Source organism: Helianthus annuus, chromosome 10 (assembly GCF_002127325.2).
Source record: "Helianthus annuus cultivar XRQ/B chromosome 10, HanXRQr2.0-SUNRISE, whole genome shotgun sequence".
Taxonomy (NCBI): domain Eukaryota; kingdom Viridiplantae; phylum Streptophyta; class Magnoliopsida; order Asterales; family Asteraceae; genus Helianthus; species Helianthus annuus.
In genome coordinates, this window is record NC_035442.2 from 93,459,007 (window position 1) to 93,481,348 (window position 22,342).

The 22,342-nt window shown below is 38.5% G+C and overlaps 1 protein-coding gene and 1 long non-coding RNA gene across 2 annotated transcripts; one reads left to right on the top strand and one right to left on the bottom strand.

Moving 5' to 3' along the window:
* Positions 1-2,551: 2,551 nt before the first annotated feature.
* On the top strand, positions 2,552-5,202 carry LOC110885583 (pentatricopeptide repeat-containing protein At4g35130, chloroplastic). Its single transcript, XM_022133285.2, has one exon. It carries the CDS (start codon positions 2,658-2,660, stop codon positions 5,052-5,054), a length of 2,397 nt encoding a protein of 798 aa, XP_021988977.1. The 5' UTR covers positions 2,552-2,657; the 3' UTR covers positions 5,055-5,202.
* Positions 5,203-7,143: 1,941 nt separating this feature from the next.
* Positions 7,144-8,115, bottom strand: LOC110882423. The gene is made up of 2 exons (XR_002560089.2): positions 7,834-8,115; positions 7,144-7,475 (listed from the first exon to the last, which is right to left on the bottom strand). It is a non-coding gene; the product is annotated as an uncharacterized LOC110882423 (long non-coding RNA).
* Positions 8,116-22,342: the final 14,227 nt, after the last annotated feature.

A 22,342-nucleotide genomic window follows, 5' to 3' on the forward strand; every position in this document is an offset into this window, starting at 1 on the left:
ACCGTTATGCCCTTTTAACCTTAAAACGAGAATTTTGAAAATGTGAAAAGACAATAACCTTTGTTACTGAATTATAAACATGTCCCTAAATTATCACATCAGTTTGAGGTCTAGATAATGAGTTATGCTCAATAGCGTAATTAGAAAGCTTTTTATTAATTAAACGGCGTATTTAGCATAAAGCCTATCTAAACCCAATTTTTGATACCAAACTTTTTACCCATTGATGTAAAATAATATTTTGGGATTTTTGAAGATTTTTATTTATTTTTAGGCTGAGCATAACATAGGGTTATAGCTTTGATTCGGTAATTGTCGGTTTTGCCCTTTTGGCCTATAAAATGAGTTTTACATAACATTTTAATACCAAACCTTTTGCTACTGATTTTATATGATAAATAAAATATTTTGAACTTTATAAACTGACCAAAAACTCAGATTTCCTGTTTTAACCCGAAAATCGCTTAAAACCGACTTTTACGCGTTTTAAGCACATAATATGAGTTAAAACCATTTTTATCTTATAAGACTTAATACCTACTGATGTTTTTAGTAAATTTTTATACTTTAGCAGTAAGAAAAAGTTTTAAACTCAGATTTCCAGATTTGACCTTTTAAGCTTATGTGAAATTACCAAAATGCCCCTACGGTGCATAGTTTGGTTATAAATGATAAATTTCACGTATATGCAATACCCCACTGATATGACCTATTAAATTGAGTATTTTTGTTGATTATATCTGACCTGAAACTCATATTAATATTTAAACTCTTTTATAAGCTTTAAAAAGACCAAAATATCCCTACGGGGCATAATTTGAGTTTAAATTCGTTTTGGGCATAATGGAAGGTATCCTACTGATATCACAACATATTTAAGGCATATTAACTTAGTAAACCTGTTCATGACTCATTTGGTTACCCGTTACGCACTTTTCGCGTTCGGTGCGGTTTATGTAACTAGTTTGCATAAATTAGCCGAAACGGGTCAAACCTTATCATTTTTATCTCAAAATCCAGAATGTGTTTAGTTTACCCATATTAAACAAGTATACAAGCTTGTCGGGTCTAAACCACATTCTAATCCGGTCTTCGCTTAATCGTGCGTTTTGAACCGTATCTTCCTTTAAAACTAACCGATCTAAGTTTAGGCTTAATTAAGACCCGTTAGGAATCTAATAGGTTATTAAAAACCGTCGTTCCAGATCAGGAGCCCGGTAAAAGCTACTTGCACTCGCTGTTTGTGATATATACTTGCTCAGGTAAATACTTTTAACTTATTTTCCCTATACGGGCTTGGGATACGGTATTATAATAATACCGCTTGGTCGGGTGTGTAGTCATTTAAATCGGATTGTGATTAATGTATTTACATAACCCGATTTAATCTGTATTATTTGGTGTATGGCCTTTGGGGGTTAATGACCATGTCCCGGATATCCTTGGCATCATTCATTGAAATGGCCACGACCTAAGCACGGGGTGTAGGCATACACCTGACAGTTGCATATGTAAAAACTGGTAACCCACTTTAAGGAATCTACCTTGTGGGCATTGTACCTGTGGCGTGTCAGTTAATCTTGTCCGGCTCTTCTAACCGGCCCTGATGGACGACAAATAAGTAAAACTGTATACAAGATTATTTTTAAATAATTTTCCCAAGTTATAAAAGATATTTTGTGCCCTGTGCATTCAAATCAATTTTCTTAAACTCTTTTCAAAATGAGTCGGTTAATTGTATTTACCAGTGTAAACTGACGTATTTTCCCAAAAAGGCTAAGTGCAGGTACTATACGGAATAGGCTGGCTACTCCTAGCATCACTAAAAAGTCTTGCAAGCTTAAGATGTTAAAGTCTGTTGAACAATGATCTTTTTATCTTTCGATCCGCCCGTGGATCCTTTACAGTCCGTTTGTAATACTTTGATATTACCTTTTGTTCGGTTTGTAATGTGATTCATCTTTTGTTTCCGCTGTGCATTAAATTGTGTTGTTTGACTATGATGATATCAACTACGTCACGATACTCCCCACCGGGCCCACCGGTAATACGTGGAAATATCGGGGTGTGACAAAACTGAAGAAAAAAATCCATGATGAAGAGGTGTAAGAGGGCTAAGTGATCCCCTATCTGACAAAGAACTCACATACAAATTATCGATGCACGCAAATAGTTCGGACACAGAATAAACACCAAAAATAATAACTGTAATTTTTAGAATTATGCATTTTGTATTTCATTTTTCTATTTTCTTGTTTCGAAAACTATAAAAAATAATAAACGTCATATTTTATGATTTTTTTCTTTCTTTTTGTCGATTTTTTTAAAATATGCGTGTAAGAACTGGTGTATGAACCGAACCGAAACCGTAACCGACCAAACCCGGGCGAAACCAAGTTCTATTGGAACCGGTGAAAATTAAAACCGGTTTGGGTTTGGAAAAAAAAAAAAAAAAAAAAAACGATTTGTGTTAGTAACGACGTTGGAGTGTGTCTCGAATCATTTAATACAATCAAAGTTGAGGGGGGTGATTTGCATAATTTCAGTTTCCTATATTTTATCCAAACTAATCAACTGTTTCTTCTTCATCCCGCCAGTGGTACTATAATCGTTTCCAATGAAGCTCAAATTCAATATCTGATTTCGAGGCTTCAAAAATGGCAGCCTTATTATCACTAAGTTCATCTTTCAACTTCATAATTAATGAAAACACTCCAAGAACACGAGCCAAAAGAGCTGCAGAATTCATCAATCAGTACGACCCCATCAAGCAGAAGCCTTTAAATCCTGTAAAAAACACTAAACTCCACTCGAATTCATCAATGGCGAAAACGAGTTTACTTCGACAGATGGAACATTTCATTTCGTATGTGGAAAGTGGGTCTGTTGATAATGCACTCCAACTGTTCGATGAAATGGATAAGAGAAGTAGCTTTGTTTGGAATCTTGTAATTCGGGTGTTAACGAATAATGGGTTTTATAAAGAAGCTCTCGAGTTGTATTATCGAATGTCGGTCAATGGCATTCGAGCTGACAAATTTACATATCCGTTTGTGGTAAAGGCGTGTGGTGGGTGTTTGGATCTTGTTGAGGGGCAAAAGGTTCATTCTAAGTTGTTTACGGTTGGGTTGGATTTGGATTTGCATGTGTGTAACTCTCTTATTATAATGTATGCAAAGGTTGGGTGCATTGAGTTTGCGGAGAAGGTGTTTGATGAAATGCCTGTGAGAGACTTGGTTTCGTGGAACTCGATGATTAATGGGTATATCTTGGTTAACGATGGGTTAAGCTCGTTGGAATGTGTTTTTGAAATGCAACAACACGGAATCCAGCCTGACAGATTCACAATTGTAAGTGCTCTTCACGCGAGTTCTCTCGTGTGTTCTTTGACCAAAGGGAAGGAAATTCACACGCTAGTAATTAAAAGCAAGTTGGAATGCAACGAAAGGGTTCAGACGTCACTAATTGATATGTATGGGAAATGTGGCGGACTTTGTTATGCGGAGAGGGTTTTAAACATGAATTCTTGCATACATGTTGCAGCTTGGAATGCAATGATTCATGGGTATGCGTTAAATGGTAAACCGTTTGAATCATTTTCTTGCTTCAGGAAGATGCAAGAAAATGGTCTCAAACCCGATAACATATCACTGATTAACTTGCTTCCCTCCTGTTCACAGATAGGATCGTTGTTCAGGAGTAAAACCGTCCATGCTTATGCAATCAGAGTCGGGTTTCTTCCTCACATTGTACTCGACACTGCTTTAATAGATATGTATGGAAAGTGTGGAGAACCGAGATTGGCAAAACTAATCTTTAATCAAATGCATCAAAGAAATTTAATATCATATAATACTCTACTTTCTGCCCTTGGTCAAAACGGTGAATATAGAGACGCGCTAAAGTTCTTTTGTGATATGTGGAATGATGGTTTCAAACCCGATGCTACGACGGTTAGTACCATATTGTCTGTGTATTCTGAGGTAGCCCTTTTACGGGAAGGAAAGCAAATCCATGGGTATGTTGTTAAATCGGGCTTTTGTTCAAATACGTTTGTTCTCAATTCACTGACGTGTATGTACTCAAAGTGCGGGGATCTTGTTTCAGCTCGGGAAGTTTTCAATGGGATTTTATTGAAGGATGTTATTTCATGGAACACGATTATTATGGCATATGCGATTCACGGGTATGGTGAAATATCAGTTAATTTGTTCTCTGAGATGAAGAAAACGGGCATAAAGCCTAATTCGAGCACTTTTGTTTCGGTTTTAACATCTTGTAGTGTTTCGGGCATGGTGGAAAAAGGATGGAATTACTTCACTAAAATGAAAAGTGAATACGGGATTGATCCGAGTATAGAGCATTATGGTTGTATGCTTGATCTTCTTGCACGCGTTGGTGACCTCAATAAAGCGAAAGAGCTAATTACCAAAGTGCCCCTTGAGCCTACGTCTCGAATATGGGGATCTTTGCTTGCTGCAAGTCGACAACACAAGGATGTTGAACTTGCTGAATTTGCTGCTAAGCAGATTTTACGACTGGGACGTGATAACACGGGGCTGTACGTTTTACTGTCAAACTTGTACGCTGAAACAGGGAGATGGGAGGATGTTAGACGGGTCAAATCTATTATGGAAAGTCAACAGTTGATGAAAACAGTTGGGTTGACCATGGTTGATGTCAAAGGTCAAACCTTTAAGTTCACAGATCAAGATAGATCACATGAACATAGTCATCTGATATATGATGTTTTAGATGTAATATTAAAGAATCCTTATGGTAATAATGTGTTTAAATTCAAGCCAGTTGACTTTTTGAAAAAAAGGTCAAAGTCAGCAGATTGGCATAGTGTGAGACTTGCGGTTTGCTTTGGGTTGATCTCTATGTCGATTGGAACACCTGTTTTGGTTCGGAAAAATGTTAGAATTTGTGAAGATTGTCATGATGCTATGAAAAAGATTTCGCTGATATGTCACAGAGAAATAGTCGTCGGAGATTCGAAGATTTATCACCATTTTGAACACGGCCAATGCTCGTGTCGTGATTATTGGTAAGAAAATAAATGAAATGAAACGTTACGTAAATGTGATACCAGTTTGTAAAGTATGGTTCCTGTGTCTCTATGTATATGTTATATCAGAAGTTGAATTGTTTTTAATCAGTCTAAAGATGCTTGCTTAATACTACAATTCAATTTTGTCATTTAACAGAGTTAAGTGTTTATGTAGTCTTTCTTTCTATACGACTATAAAACTAAGCTCAATAACTTTGTTCTACACATCAAGAAAAACCGAAATAGATATAAACACAACACGTTTTTGGTTAAGTTTCTTGCTTGTCCACAGCACAGCAACTACTTGATTAAGTTGTTGTACCATGGAAGACATGTGTATTAAGGAATCATGTCAAATACGAGTTCTCATTGATATTCCTTGTACCAATTTTTCTGTTTATTAATTTCTAATGAAACATGTACCTAAAATACTTCTATTTCATTCTTCTATCGTAACAACTTTTGTTTTACAGTTAAAAAGAACTGTGTTTATGCATATACATATTAGACAAACAAACACAGACCCAGCTACAAGATCGTTGACCATGGTTGATGTCAAAGGTCAAACCTTTAAGTTCTCATATGGTAGCATAAACCGCGATTTGTGTCCGAAGAATATTCATTTGTTCAGTCGTGACCATCTCTTCACAATTATTGTTTCCTTCATCTTGGTATTGGTGATTTTAGTGTGAAATACGTCATTTACTTAGTTGCATCTATTAGACTAAACGGTATGGGGGCCGGCCTCGCCCCGGCGAGGCCCGGCGCCGCACCCCCACACCGCCCCCCTATGCTTTGTCCCGGCTTCTCTGTCGCCCCAAGGATGCATGCGACAGGGATGTTTTTCTCTCCTCTCTCTTCTCTCTTTCCTCTCTCTCTCTCTCTCTAAAATCAAATTAGTTTATTTTTTTTTATTGTTTTTATAAATAGTGTGGGGCCCCATCCTCCACCCCCTGGATCCATCCCCTTTAGGCCCATCCTCACTCCTGATGATGTGGCGTCCTACGTGGCGGCCCATCCCCTTAGGGATGACCCTCACCATACCGAGTAGTCTTAAGATGATCCCTACAACGCTGGCAAAGTTGTCGGAGCTATGTCACCAATTATCCCGCAAATGATCTATTGGTAATGTATCAATATTAGAAATCATGGCTAAATGGGTGGGTTGGGCAGGTTTGGGTAATGGGTTAGGATGGGTTTATTAAGAAATGGGTTAGGATAGGTTTATGTCAAGATGGGGTTTTGTCAAGATGGATTTGGGCGTGGCAGGCTAAAAATTATATAAATAAAAATATCAAAAAAAAAAACTTACAGCACCCTATTATCGAATAGGATGTATATGCCTACGACCCAAACTCGTTTTGATCCGTTTGTAAGAGACAAACAAAATCTACTAACCGATTTGTAAAAGAAAGGGTGACTATTTTGACCCATATCGACCCAAACTCGTTTTGATCCGTTATCAAACACACCCGACCTGCGCTTTTTGCCACCACTAATAAGAAAGCAAAAAACGTTGACATTCAGCAGGATGTTATTACTTGTTTCCATTATAGATGCAACCACAGTGAGGAATCCAGGTTTGTGAACACATCTGAAGTTGAAATTTCGCTTTTGCATTGTGGCCGCTTGAAAACACAGACACATCAACCTGTACTGAACATAATTTCCAAAATTTGAGATATATATACCTCCTATACATGAATGTTGATGTTAGCTTTGTGATATCATTTGTACCAATTTTAAATATCACAAGCAATATATTTGCATAAAGAGTCAAATTTTGCCCATATGATTATGGAAGGGATGTGACAAATAATGAGAAATTCTACCATTCCATCATCGAATTTAAAATTTTTTATTTCGGTACATTTACCGGACTTCAAGGAAGGAAGCCATAGTGGGCTTTAGGCAGTGTGATAAGCAAAGTCGATATTTGAACCGCTTTGAGAATCAGATAAAACTGCAAGCTGAAGTATATCACAAGGCAAAAAAAAAAAAAAAATGTATATTCCCGATTTCCAAAAGACTCAGATTTACGCAAAGAATCATCCTTATATAATCATGTTAAGAACTTCTGTAACAAAATGTAAGAATCTTAAACTAGCAGACTTGAGATACCCGCGTTAAAAGCTTGAATCTAGCCGAGCCAAGCTCAAAAGATTACAAAGCGTTTGTGACAAAAGCTTTGAAAACATCTAACATAAAGCTACAATCCTAGTTCGTTCAATTTCAAATTTCTAAACAAAAACTTGTTAGCCTTAAACACCTTTCCACTGCCATTACAACTCGCTTTCTTAACCCCATCTTGTCCGGTCCGGGTGGTATTTTCTTAAAATAATTCCAAACTATTGAATGCTCCTTACTCGAACTGAATGAACTAACTTCATCTTCAAACTCTATTCAACATAATTTGTGTCTCCTACAAATAAATAAACACATATACTCTATTAATCATTCACTCAGTCATCGAATCTTAAAATTACAAAATTTCAATAACTAAAACAATGTGGGTTGCAAATGTGTATACTTGACTTAGTCATTGAAATTTCTTTATAACGTTGACAATCAAATGCTATTTTCAAATTTCAACCCAGAACTTTGACCCAATTCAAAAATGTTAAGCTTTTTGAGTTTCTTTGTAACCCTTCATCTGATTACACTAACCTCTTAACAATCTATTCCAAAATCACAGTATCTAACCTACCATTTCTTCAATTACACATGAATAAACTAAAAAAATAACCATAATAAATGTTTAAAAGAAAAAAAAAACTGACCTTGATTAGAGTTTCTTTAGGGCAAGATCAAGAACTTAAAATCAAACTCAAAAAGCCCAAATGAAGATCTGCAATGTAGGTTTCAGCGACGGAGATAAGGGATCGTGATGTTGTGTTGAGAGTCCGAGTTTTGTTGGTCGAAGATGGTGGAATGGAGGTTGTAGGATGGTGGTGATTTGGGCGTGAGAGATGAGAAAAAAGAAGAATGCATGGAAGTTGTACACTATGTTCCCGAGTCATTTAACAGGGTGAGGTGAGGTGAGCAGGGTGAGGTGTGGTGAGGTGAGGGGAAGGAAAATTTTCTGTCCTAATCTCTCCAATTTGGGAGAATGAATATATGGTCATATTTTCTTCCATTTTCCCTCTCATCCCCCTGTTAAATGAAACTCGGGAACATGTTTTTTCATATTTTCTTCTCTTTTTCCTCCCCTCCCCTGTTAAATGAGTCTCGGGAACAGAGTGGTAGTGTTTACCCGGATAAACCATCCTAATCCACGATGTTATTTGTTATTTTTTTAAAGTTATCCATCTTGACCCTCTTAACAATTCTTGTTAACCCAACTTAACTCATCTGCTACAAAAATAATATCCATTCTAACCCAAAGTTGAATGTATGGGTTGATTTTGCTGGGTCTAAAAATCATATTACCCGCTCTCTGAATTTTTCACGTACCTTCACCTACCGATTGTCAATGGATACAATAGTTGATAAAAGTCATTAGTTTGTATTGGACCAAAGCGTAATTACATATGGATAAGCATCAAGTATATTTTCGGTAGTAACCACCTTCACCTACAGATTGTCAATGGATACAATAGTCATTAGTAATAACTTAGGCGATCAACCTGAAAATCAAAAGTAAACAAAGAAACGTATTTTTTTCAACATTAGTATTGAAAAGGGTTGTTTTTATATCGTATTTGATACAATTATATGTTACATTTTGTGCATATCAGACATATTTCGTATAATTGTCCAAACAAATTTCAAAAGTATGTTTAGACAAAACCTTCAGATGTGGTCAATGAAATGAACTCAAAGTTTGTTCCAAAACAAATCATGAAACGGCCACTTGAGAGTAAAAAGAAATATGTGGTAAAACAGAAACCGTTTGAAAACAAAGAAAATTTGAATGTAAATGATGAAAAGGTGTTTCCTAAGTTGAAAACGGATTCGGTGAAATGGGTGGTTAAACAAAATGTTTCTGTTAAAAGAATGAATGTAAAATTGATGATAAAAATGTTTTGGTTAGTGTTGCAAGTGAAAATGCACCCCAAGACCGTAAAGGCTTCGGCTATTTGTATAAGTAATTGGTTTGTGCATGTGCAGGGGTTCCCTAGGTTCTCAAAATGGATTATCGACAGTGGAGCCTCAAGGCACATGACCGGGATGCTCGTTTTACTCTATGATGTGCGATCAATTCGAGGCAGGTATGTCGGATTTGCAGGGAATCTGGGTATAACAACCCTAAAAGAAACCCGACACCCTCAAAATTTTTCCAACACCTTAAAAATATTTACAATATCCCAATATGTCCCTAAAAACACCCCATACGCGAAAACGGACCCCGAATACCCTAAATATTATCAAAAATAATTAAAAATCAAGATTTTAGGTTTGTTTTGGGCCGCGTAAACCTCTTAAGAGTCTTACGCGGGCCGCTAGAGATCAAGAATGCGGCGCAGCCCGGTGATGACACGTGTCCGACTCGTGTTGAACCTATAAGCTGACCCGGATCACCTACGCCATTGACCAGGTTTGATGAGGGCCGTGTAGCCCTTTGTTAACATTTATGCGGGCCGAGTAAAAGTTGAGATGTGGCACTATAAATAGCAGGCATCGGGTTTCAGCAAAACTCGTTCAAATCTTTCTTTCTAAACGTAATTCTCTCAAAATAGACATTATACACGGGTATTATACCTCCCCCCCCTAAATAGCGAAGTTCTGCCCCGTTGTAAGTATCATGACCCCTGGATACGTATTAGATACTCTGCCCGATTGATTTAAGGTTCCGTAACGGCTGTCGTGGTTCTGCCCGACGTAGTCGTTGGAATGTCGTCTCGTGGAGGGTATTGCTAATGTTAAAATGGGTTATTATACTAACATGCGTGCATTTGTGTAATTTATAGATTATCACCAGGAAACCCTTACGGATAATCTAAGAAAACAATGTGAGTTTATCCGTTTTTTTGTAAACCTTTTGTTAACTGTTTTTACAAAACCTCACATGAATAATTATATATTAAGCAGTTATTGAGTATTTGTAAGAATACAATTATCGTGGGTATGTTGGGGTTTTGTATACAAAATTTGTTACTGGAGGGGTAACATTTCCACAAGTCGGGTCTGACAGTACCACGGGTGATAATTGGTATAACTTGGAAACAAATGTAATTGTGAGACCGCCCGTAATACTGTACAATGGTTTTTATTAAAACTTGATTAAACTGGGATTCACTCGCCAGTATTTCCCACTGACAAAATGTTTTTTAAAACGCGTTTCAGGTAACAAAATGTGAAAGCCAAATAGAAGCCAGCAGGATAGCACTGAAGGCTTGGAAAAGTGGCAATAAAGTTACCTAAAAATAAATAGATGTTTTATTAAATAAAATAGGGTGTATCCCTATGAAAATGTGTGTACTGAAAACTTGGTTTTCATCCCGTGTGTTTAATATTATGAAAGTGTGGTATTTTACTCTGATAAAATATTTCCTAACTACGGTCCTGATGAAAATTCCGCTGCCAAATTAGACAAAAACAAGATACCACCAGAACTGGCCGCGACCTTTCGTTCCCGGGTTTGTAATAGGGGGACGGGGGTTGCGACAGAAGGTGGTATCAGAGCTAAGCCACTGATTCAGCCACAGAAGTGTTCTGCTGACACCAAAATTCAAAGTGTTAGGAAATAAATTACGGAAATACGTGCATAATTGTATTTTCTTGTTATGTGTTATTTGACTATTTGTTAGTTTACAGTATGAGCGACCAAGGACCATCTGATGCGTACCGTCAATTGTCTGGTTCGCCTAGAAGCGAAGGTGCCTCTTCTCAGCCTGCCCTCTCGGGGTACTCTGCTGATACGGAAGAAGGAATATTCGTATTTAAGGCTCAATCTGAAGAGCCATTTGCTCAGAAAAAGAGGGGATGATTCAGTAGGGGAGCACATGAGCGTAGAAAGCGTATGAAAAAGTTACAAGACCAGAGAGCACTAGCCGCAGCTAAAAGAGAAACCGATGCTTATGCCCAGGATATGCTTAATAGGGGTATAGCCAATATCCATATCTTAGCAACCACTTCAGCTGACCCAAACCTGGAGCACATGTTAGCACCCCAACCACAACCAGCAATTCTTGACCATCCAATGGAAATAGAAAACCCTAAAAACCAAGTAGATATGCATGATTTCAATCCGGAGGAAATACCTAGGGTACCCGCACCAAATCCCCTAGACCCAAATTACGACCCATGGTGGGACGACAACAGGGACTATGTGCAACGTTACCCCATCCATGAAGATTTGCCCATGCCAAATCTAGGAGCCTACCCAGGGTTAGATCCTCTAGATCCCTATTATGATAATGAAGTATTCATTAGAGAGATTTTAGAGAATCTTTACCCAAACCATGCCCCATACCAGGAACCCGCACCCCAGATTCCGAACCCAGTCCTAGAACCTGCACCCCCAATGAGTGCAGAAAATGTACAAGAACTTAGGACATTCGGTGAGGAAATTTTAAAAAGTAGTGAACAGATGAGACAGGTGGGAGAGTGTCTCGTATGGAAATACGATGAACGCAATATAGATTTCTGGATGAATCCATATCCATGAATGGAATGGTGAAAATGGTAGTAATAATATAATAATAATATAATAATATATATATAATATGTGTGTTTGAAAAAAAACTACCGATGCCTATTACTAAGTAGTGTAGCTTTAAATTTCAGTCGATATTGTAATTTTAATTTCAATACTGGTATGTAATAAATGCATGTTATATGAATGGAGTAAAGTCTCAATGATTGACGCTTTTGACCAAAAGTGTGTGACATGTGATTGGCTATATTCAAATATTATTTTGTGATATTAATATGTGGTAAATGTTTAAAATTCAGATGGACAACGAAGTGAACCAGGAAAACCAGAGTGATAATCACCCGAATAACGATAATCTGAATAATGAGAATCCAAACAACAATAACAATGGAAACCAAGTGGATAATAGTGCCACCCAACATATAGTGGCACAAGGAATCATTGATGCGATGCCTTTTATTATCCAAAATGTTAAGGAAGCAGAAAATAAAAGTAAACATAGTAGTAAGCGACCAACTGAACCTGAACACAGCGTGAACAATGGACCTGTACTTCAAGTGCCCATTCCTAAAAGAAGAAGAACCATGCCTTATGGTTGTTCTTATAAAGAATTATGGTCCTGCAAACCAATAGAATTCTCGGGCAATGAAGGACCCATTGCAGCTCTACGCTGGATAGAAAAGACTGAGGCTTTTTTAAAAATAAGCAAGTGTTCGGAAGAAAATAAGATCATGTTTGCTTTTAATCTATTTAAAAACTCAGCCTTAGAATGGTGGAACACTATCCTCCAGTCAAGAGGAAGTGATAGAATATACAACATGGAATGGGAGGAATTTAAAAATATGGTAGAAAGGAAATTATGCCCTCCCAATGAAAAGAACAGATAGCAAATAAATTTCTGAACCTTAGAATGACCGGGGTAGATAGTAAGGGTTATACTACCACATTCTTTGAATATGCTAGAATAGTACCAACCCTTGCATCACCTGAGCCAGTATTAATCTCTCGTTATATCTGGGGATTAATCGGGGAGATTAGACATGTAGTTAAGGCAGCTAAACCCCAAACCATAGAAGAAGCTGTAGAACTAGCAAATACCTTGACTGATGAATTAGTCCGTACTAAAGAAGAAGACCAGAGGAGAAACCTAACCCAAAGGCTTACTCAAGAATTCCGTTCTGGGAATTCCGACCGTAGAAATATAGGTTCTACTTCGGCACCATACTGTAAAGCTTGCAAAAAGAAGCATTCTGGAAGATGCTCCACTCACTGCAATTTCTGCAAAGCATCAAGACACAAGGAAGAAGATTATAAGAGGAAATCTAGTAATGGACTGTGCTTCAACTGTGGAGAAAAAGGTCACATCAAGCCAAATTGTCAGAAACTGAGCATTTGTTCTGACTGCTGATGAAGCCAAAATGATTCCGGACGTAATAGATGGTACGCTTTTAGTTAATTATGTTTTTGCTAAAGTATTATTTGACTCTGGTGCAAACCAAAGTTTTATTAATACTTCGTTTTGCAAAGTTCTATATCAGTCATTAACTAAACTCCCACAAGAATGTCTAGTAGAGACAGCAAATGGAGAAACCGTTAGGATTACTGAAATCTTGCAGGGAGCAAGAATAGAAATTTTAAACCAAAAATTTATTGCAAACCATTACCCAATGAATCTGGCAGGATTTGACATTTTATTAGGAATGGATTGGTTAATAGCCAATAAGGCCAGTATTTTGTGTGATCAAAAGTCAATCCAAGTAAATTCACCAAGGGGTGAAAAGATGACAATTAAAGGAGATAAACCATTTCGATCCACTAAATTCATCTCTGTGATGAAAACTGCCAGTTATATAAGAAAAGGATCTATAGTATATTTAATTTCTATAATCACTAACACTAAAGAAAAAGAACTAAAAGACATTCCAGTAGTATCTCAGTTTTCAGATGTATTTCCAAAAGAATTGCCAGGACTCCCGCCAGACAGAGAAGTTGAATTCAGAATCCACCTGCTACCAGGAACGGCACCGATTGCCAAAGCACCTTATTGTTTGGCACCTTCCGAAATGCAGGAACTGAAGAAATAGTTAGAGAAATTGTTGGAGAAAGGATTCATACAGCCAAGCTCATCGCCATGGGAGCGCCGATACTGTACGTCAAAAAGAAGGACGGATCAATGCGTATGTGCATTGACTACCGTGAATTGAACAAGGTCCTGATTAAGAATCGGTACCCATTACCAAGGATCGATGATCTGTTCGATCAACTTCAAGGAGCTCGATTTTTCTCTAAAATCGATTTAAGATCAGGGTATCATCAACTAAAGGTACAGGAAGAGGACATTCCTAAAACCGCTTTTAGAACAAGGTATGGCCATTATGAATTTACTGTCATGCCATTCGGTTTAACCAATGCCCCACCCGCATTTATGGACATGATGAACCGAATATGTAAGCCATATTTGGATAAATTCATAATTGTTTTTATTGATGATATTCTCATTTACTCTAAAAGTAAAGAGGATCATGCAAAGCATTTGCACGCACTTTTAAGTCTTCTAAGAAAGGAAAAGCTTTATGTTAAGTTTTCAAAGTGCGAGTTTTGGTTAGAACAGGTACAGTTTCTCGGACACTTAGTTAATCATGAAAGAATTCATGTGGATCCAACAAAGATCGAGGCGATTACCAAATGGAAAACCCCTAAGTCACCAACCGAGGTTAGAAGTTTCTTAGGATTGGCCGGTTATTATAGAAGATTTATTCGAGATTTTTCTATAATAGCCATTCCCTAACCAAGTTAACCTGTAAATCCATTAAGTTTGAATGGGGACCAAAACAGGAAGAAGCTTTTAGAATCCTTAAGCAAAGATTAACCCATACACCCATACTAGCGTTACCAGAAGGATCTGAGGACTTTGTAGTCTTTTGTGACGCTTCTAAGTTAGGTTATGGATGTGTATTAATGCAATGTCAAAAGGTTATAGCTTACGCATCCAGACAACTTAAGAATCATGAAGAAAATTATTCAACCCATGATCTAGAATTAGGAGCCATAATTTTTGCTCTTAAGATTTGGAGACATTACCTTTATGGTAGTAAGTTTACCATATTCACTGATCATAAAAGTTTAAGGTATGTTTTCGGGCAAAAGGAGTTGAATATGAGACAGAGACGCTGGATGGAAATGCTTAATGATTATGATTGTGATATTCAGTATCATGAAGGAAAAGCAAATGTAGTTGCTGATGCTTTAAGCCGAAAGTATCACGAAAAGCCAAAAAGAGTATGTTCTCTTAAATTAAATCTACAAGTAGATTTAAATGATCAAATTAGAAAAACCCAAGAATCAGTAATCAAGGATGATACTGAAAAATTAAAAGGAATGATTAATGAATTAGAACAAGGAACAGATGGAATTTGGAGATTCCATAAGAAGAGAATGTGGATACCTAAATTAGGAAAACTACGTCACCGTATATTAGAAGAAGCCCATAAATCTAAATATACGATGCATCCAGGAAGTGATAAGATGTATCAGGATTTAAGAAAGAATTTCTGGTGGATAGGAATGAAAAAGGATATAGCAGCTTACGTTTCTAAATGTTTAACTTGTTCATAAGTCAAAGCTGAACATCAGAAACCCTCAGGATTGTTGCAACAATTGGAGATGCCAGTGTGGAAATGGGAATTAATAACAATGGATTTTGTTGCCAAATTACCCAAAACAAGAAAAGGTAATGATACAATCTGGGTGATTGTAGACATGCTAACCAAGTCAGCTCATTTCTTACCAATGAAGGAAACTTTCAGTATGGAACAGTTAGCTAAATTATATATAAATGAAATAGTTTCATTACATGGAATACCTTTATCAATTGTGTCTGATAGGGATAGCCGTTTTACCTCTCATTTTTGGTCAAGTTTCCAAAAAGCAATGGGAACCAAGCTAAATCTAAGCACAGCCTATCATCCTCAAACGGACGGACAAAGCGAAAGGATAATCCAAACAATGGAAGACATGCTTAGAGCTTGTGTAATTGATTTCGGAGGTAATTGGGACGATCACTTACCTTTAATAGAATTTTCTTATAATAACAGTTATCACACAAGTATCAATGCTGCACCATTCGAAGCACTTTATGGACGAAAGTGCCGAACCCCAGTCTGTTGGGCAGAAATTGGGGAAAAGCAACTATCTGGACCTGAGATAGTGCAAGAAACAACCGATAAGATCATTCAAGTCAAGGAACGACTGAAAGCAGCACGTGATCGACGGAAGAGCTACGCTGATAACAGACGTAAGCCGTTAGAATTCCAGGTAGGTGACAAGGTATTGTTAAAAGTCTCTCCTTGGAAAGGAGTGGTAAGATTCATCAAACAAGGGAAGCTAAGTCTCAGGTATGTTGGACCTTTTGAGATTATTAGAAGAATAGGACCTGTAGCCTATCAGCTACAAATGCCAGAGAAAATGGCAGGAATACATGATGTATTTCATGTATCAAATCTCAAGAAATGCTTAGCTGACGAATCACTGATGGTACCTCTTAAGGATATAGAGGTAAATGAACAACTCAAGTTTGTATAAAGGCCTCTACATATTGAAGACAGAAAGATTAAGAATCTCAAGCACAAGAGATTAGTTTTGGTCAAAGTGAAGTGGGACTCCAAAAGAGGACCAGAGTACACATGGGAGCTTGAATCAGAAATGCAAAGGAAATATCCACACTTGTTCCAGTAGACCTCGAGGGCGAGCTCTAAAACAAGGTGGGGAGGATATAACAACCCTAAAAGAAACCCGACACCCTCATAATTTTTCCGACACCTTAAAAATATTTACAATATCCCAATATGTCCCTAAAACACCCCATACGCAAAAACGGACCCCGAATACCCTAAATATTATCAAAAATAATTAAAAATCAAGATTTTAGGTTTGTCGAGGGCCGCGTAAACCTCTTAAGGGTCTTATGCGGGCCGCTAGAGATCAAGAATGTGGCGCAGCCTGGTGATGACACGTGTCCGACTCGTGTTGAACCTATAAGCTGACCCGGATCACCTACGCCTTTGACCGGGTTTGACGCGGGTCGCGTAGCCCTTTGTTAACATTTACGCGGGCCGTGTAAAAGTTGAGATGTGGCACTATAAATAGCAGGCATTGGGTTTTAGCAAAACTCGTTCAAATCTTTCTTTCTAAACGTAATTCTCTCACAAAAAGCATTATACACGGGTATTATACCCCCCCCCCTAAATAGCGAAGTTCTGCCCCGTTGTAAGTATCAAAACCCCTAGATACGTATTAGATACTCTGCCCGATTGATCTAGGGTTCCGTAACGGCTGTCGTGGTTCTGCCCGACGTAGTCGTTGGAATGCCGTCTCGGGGAGGGTATTGCTAATGTTAAAATGGGTTATTATACTAAGATGCGTGCTATTGTGTAATTTATAGATTATCACCAGGAAACCCTTACGGATAATCTAAGACAGCAATGTGAGTTTATCCGTTTTTTGTAAACCTTTTGTTAACTGTTTTTACAAAACCTCACATGAATAATTATATATTAAGTAGTTATTGAGTATTTGTAAGAACACAATTATCGTGGGTATGTTGGGGTTTTGTATACAAAATTTGTTACTGGAGGGGTATCATTTCCACAAGTCGGTCTGACAGTACCACGGGTGATAATTGGTATAACTTGGAAACAATTGTAATTGCGTGACCGCCCTCAATACTGTACAATGGTTTTTATTAAAACTTGATTAAACTGGGATTCACTCACCAGTATTTCCCACTGACAAAATCTTTTTAAAACACGTTTCAGGTAACAAAATGTGAAAGCCAAATAGAATCCAGCTGGACAGCACTGAAGGCTTGGAAAAGTGGCAATAAAGTTACCTAAAAATAGATAGATGTTTTATTAAATAAAATAGGGTGTATCCCTATGGAAATGTGTGTACTGAAAACTTGGGTTTTATCCCATGTGTTTAATATTATGAAAGTGTGGTATTTTACTCTGATAAAATATTTCCTAACTACGGTCCTGATAAAAATTCCGCTGCCAAATTAGACAAAAACAAGATACCACCAGAACTGGTCGCGGCCTCCCGTTCCCGGGGCGGGGATTGCGACACTGGGAGGTAGAATAATCATTGAAGGAACGCTTGGAAACGGAACAATTTCATTTAACAAAGTGAATTATATTTCAAAGTTAAAAAACAATTTGTTATTTGTTTCTCAAATCTGTGACAAGAAGTTCACTATTCATTTCACGGACCGAGAATGTATAATCTCGAAGCTGGGATTTATGTCACAAGAGGAATAGATCTTAATACGTGCACTAAAGGAAAACGATCTTTATGTTTTAGACATGTGCACAACAACCACGACTACAAAGACCGCACAATGCTTCGTTACAAAACTACGAAGAAGGAATCTATCTTATGGCATAGAAAGATGGGACACATCCATTTGCGAAAGATAAATTACCTAGTTCACAACAACTTGTTTGAAGGGGTTAATGTAAAGAATTTCCACATGACTGATGATTGTGTTAGTTGTAAGAAAGGAAAACAACACAAGAAGTCGCACCTGAAAAAAGTTGTTGAATTCCATCAAACTACCGCTTGAGAGGTTGCATATGGATCTCTTTGGGCGTTTTAATGTGAAAAGCATTACTGGAGATCTATACTGCTTGGTCGTGACAAATGATTTTTCACGCTTCTCTTGGGTGATGTTCTTGGAATCAAAGAACAAAATGTTTGATTTACTAATGATCTTGTTTAAAACGCTGGAGAACTTGTATCATTTACTAATCAGAAGAATCCAAAGTGATAATGGAATAAAGTTCAAAAATAACCTGATGCTAGAGTACTATAACGAGAAAGGGATTCTCCATGAATTTAGCGCACCATACACTCCACAACAAAATGGAGTAGCTAGGAGGAAGATTCATACCATGATCGAGACAGCACGTACCATCTTAGCCGATTCTAAGCTACCTAACAGTTTTTGGAATGAAGCGGTAGCATCTGCATGTTACACTTTAGATCTAGTACCATTCTCGATCAAATGGTGTTCCACAACAGTTTGCCTAAGCAAAATGGGTGGAAACCACCTTCAAGAAGTCTAAATCAGTGATTTCAGGGAGAAAGTTAGTGTTTGTGTGTGATGTTGAGGAAGAAGATGATGTAGAAGTGATTAGAGATGAGGATTGTACAAGATTTGAGATGAAAAGCTTACAAAATGGCCTTGATTCACGATTGAAAGCGTTTAAGAGCGTGTGAGTGGATGGAAGTGTGAGATTAGAGAAAAGAGGGTGTACGACGGTATTTATAGAGGTAGGGCAGAGGTTAAGTCAGTGCGCGAGGGCGGTGTGTCGGATGGCTCGTCCGGTCGAATGGCCATCCGGTGGGATGGTCATCCGAGCGGATGTCCATTCGGACAGCCAGGTTGCGTTTTGTTAGTTTTCCAACTTTGTTTCGTTTGTTAAGCGTTGCGTTGCGTTTAATCAAGTTGCGAGTGGACGTTTAAGTGTGTAAGCATTGCGTTGATAACCACATAACATTCAAACAATTAAACACACAAATAACACACATAACATAAGTAAATCCGCGTTTCGAGTCTGCGTTGAGTTTCCGTTGCGATAGCATTTATTCTAAACATGTGATAAAATGCGTTTAAATAATAAGCGTTATAAACAGTGTTAAATGCGATAACTGCGTTTCGAATAAGAGTTTAAAATGCGTCAAAATGTAGTTCAACCCTTTTGCGTTAAATCAAAATCTCGGGAGTACAAGCGGTTACGAATGAAAAGACAGTGGTAAGGTAACGATCCGAAAAGTCCACTTGTTACAGCCTCCCCTACTTTAGGAAATTTCGTCCCGAAATTAAGGAGCAGGCGTAACAACGAGTTGTGGATATTTAGCTTTCCTATCACTTTCAAGTTCCCAAGTGAACTCGGCGCCGCGTTTGCCTTCCCAACGAACCTTCACTATAGGAATGCGAGAGCGTCAAAGTTTCTTGGTCTCTCGATCCATGATTTCTACTGGATTTTCCACAAAGTGCCGAGTTTCATTTATTTGTAAATCTTCAAGAGGCACATGAAGAGTTTCTTTAGCTAGGCACTTCTTGAGGTTCGAGACGTGGAAAGTCGGATGTACGTTGCTGAGTTCCTCTAGTAATTCGAGTCGGTAGGCCACCTTGCCAATTCTTTCCAGAATCATAAAGGGACCCACGTATCGTGGCACTAGCTTTCCTTTCTTGCCGAATCGGATCGCCCCCTTCCAAGGCGAAACCTTTAGGAGTACATGATCACCAACTTCAAACTCAAGGGGCTTGCGGCGTTTATTGGCGTAACTCTTCTGACGACTCCGGGCTTTCAAGAGATTATCTTGTATCTGGAGGATCTTGTCAGTCGTTTCTTGTAATAACTCAGGACCAGTGATTTAAGCGTCTCTGATCTCGTGCCATACAATAGGCGATCAACATTTTCTACCATATAATGCCTCAAAGGGTACCATTTGAATACAAGCGTGATAACTGTTGTTGTACGAAAATTATACTAAAGGTAAATGCGAATCCCAATTACCACCAAAATCTATAACGCACGAGCGAAGCATGTCTTCAAGGGTGCGGATCGTGCGTTCAATCTGATTGTCGGTCTGGGGATGGAATGCGGTACTAAGATTAAGAGTAGTACCGAGAGAGGATTGGAATGTCTCCCAGAGATTCGAGGTATATCAACCATCACGGTCAGAGATGATGTCACGAGGTGTCCCATGTCGACAAATAACTTCGTCGGTTTATATTCGTGCTAATCGTTCTACCTTGAAGTCTTCTCGTATCGGTAAGAAGTGAGACGATTTCGTAAGACGATCAACGATAACCCAAATGCTATCGTGGCCTGATGGTGTGCGAGGAAGTTTCATAATGAAGTCCATAGCTATACTTTCCCATTTCCACATCGGGTTCTCGGGTTGTTCGAGTAAGCCAGAGGGTCGTTGATGTTCGGCCTTAACTTTCGAGCAAGTTAGGCACTTCGAAACGTACAAAGCGATATCCTTCTTCATTCCCGGCCACCAGTACCTGGCACGGAGGTCCTGGTACATCTTGTCGGCACTGGGGTGAATAGAGTATCGAGATTTGTGGGCTTCAGTCAGCAAACTATCTTGGAGATTATTGCGACTAGGAATCCAAATACGGTCGAGATAGTGAAAAATACCATTCGGTTTATTCACTAATTGATTTTCGGTTCCGAGGATTCTTTTGTCCTTCAAAGTGTTCTAGAGAAAACAAGTGTGTTGAGCATCGCGGATGAGGGCTTCGAGGTCGTGTTGGGCTTAAACTTTACAAACACTATGTAAATAGCTTCGTCGACTAAGAGCGTCAGCGACGACGTTTGCCTTGCCCGGGTGGTAGCATATATCACAGTCGTAGTCTTTGAGAAGTTCAATCCTTCTGCGTTGATACATATTTAGTTCTTTCTGGTTCAAGATGTGTTGTAGGATCTTATGGCCGGTGAAGACCGTACACTTAGTACCTTAAAGGTAGTGTCGCCAAATCTTCAACGCGAAAACAACTGAACCGAGTTCGAGATCGTGGGTCGTGTAGTTCTTCTCGTGGACCTTGAGTTGGTGAGATGCGTATGCGATAACCTTGTCTCATTGCATAAGAACACAACCAATACCTAGGTTAGAGGCAATGCAGTAAACAACTAAGTCGTCATTTCCATCAGGTAGCGCCAGTACGAGAGCGTTGCAAAACATATGCTTAAGAGTTTGAAACGCATCCTCTTGTTCGGTTCCCCAAACGAAAGGTTTGTCTTTACGCATTAGGAAGGTGAGAGGAACAACGATTTTAGAGAAATCAGCGATAAATCGACAGTAATAACCCGCCAATCCGAGAAAAGAACGAACTTCGGACAAGGTTTTCGGTGTAATCCAAATTTTAATTGCTTCAAACTTCGCGGGATCGACATGAATACCTTGACTGTTGACGATGTGACTGAGGAATTGAACCTCCTCGAGCCAAAATTCACACTTGGAGAACTTAGCATAGAGGTGATTCCCTTGGAGAAGCTCGAGAACTCAATGAAGATGTTGTGCTTGTTCGGCTCTCGACTTCGAATATATAAGGATATCATCGATAAACACGATAATGAAGCGATCAAGCAAAGGTTTACACACAAGGTTCATCAAATCCATGAAGACCGCGGGTGCGTTTGTGAGACCAAAAGGCATCACCACGAACTCGTAATGGCCATAACGAGTACGAAAAGCGGTTTTAGGGATGTCTTGCTCCTGAATTCACAGTTGATGGTAACCAGAACGTAGATCAATCTTAGAAAAACACGTAGCGCCTTGTAGTTGATCAAATAAATCGTCGATTCGAGGTAGAGGATAGCGATTCTTAATAGTAAGCTTGTTGAGTTCCCTATAACCGATGCACATTCGGAACGATCCATCCTTCTATTTCACGAAAAGGACAGGTGCGCCCCATGGCGATGTGCTAGGGCGTATGAAGCCTTTATCAAGTAACTACTGGAGTTGACTCGAAAGTTCACGCATTTCGTAGGGTGCGAGGCGATAAGGGGCTTTAGCGACAAGGTTAGCTCCAGGAATAAGGTCGATACGAAAGTCGATATCATGAGTCGAGGGTAGACCGGGTAATTCGTCAGGAAAGACATTAGGAAAATCACGAA

Excerpts from the sequence above, each read along its gene's own strand:
- LOC110885583 (XM_022133285.2), top strand. The coding sequence starts at position 2,658 with ATGGCAGCCTTATTATCACTAAGTTCATCTTTCAACTTCATAATTAAT.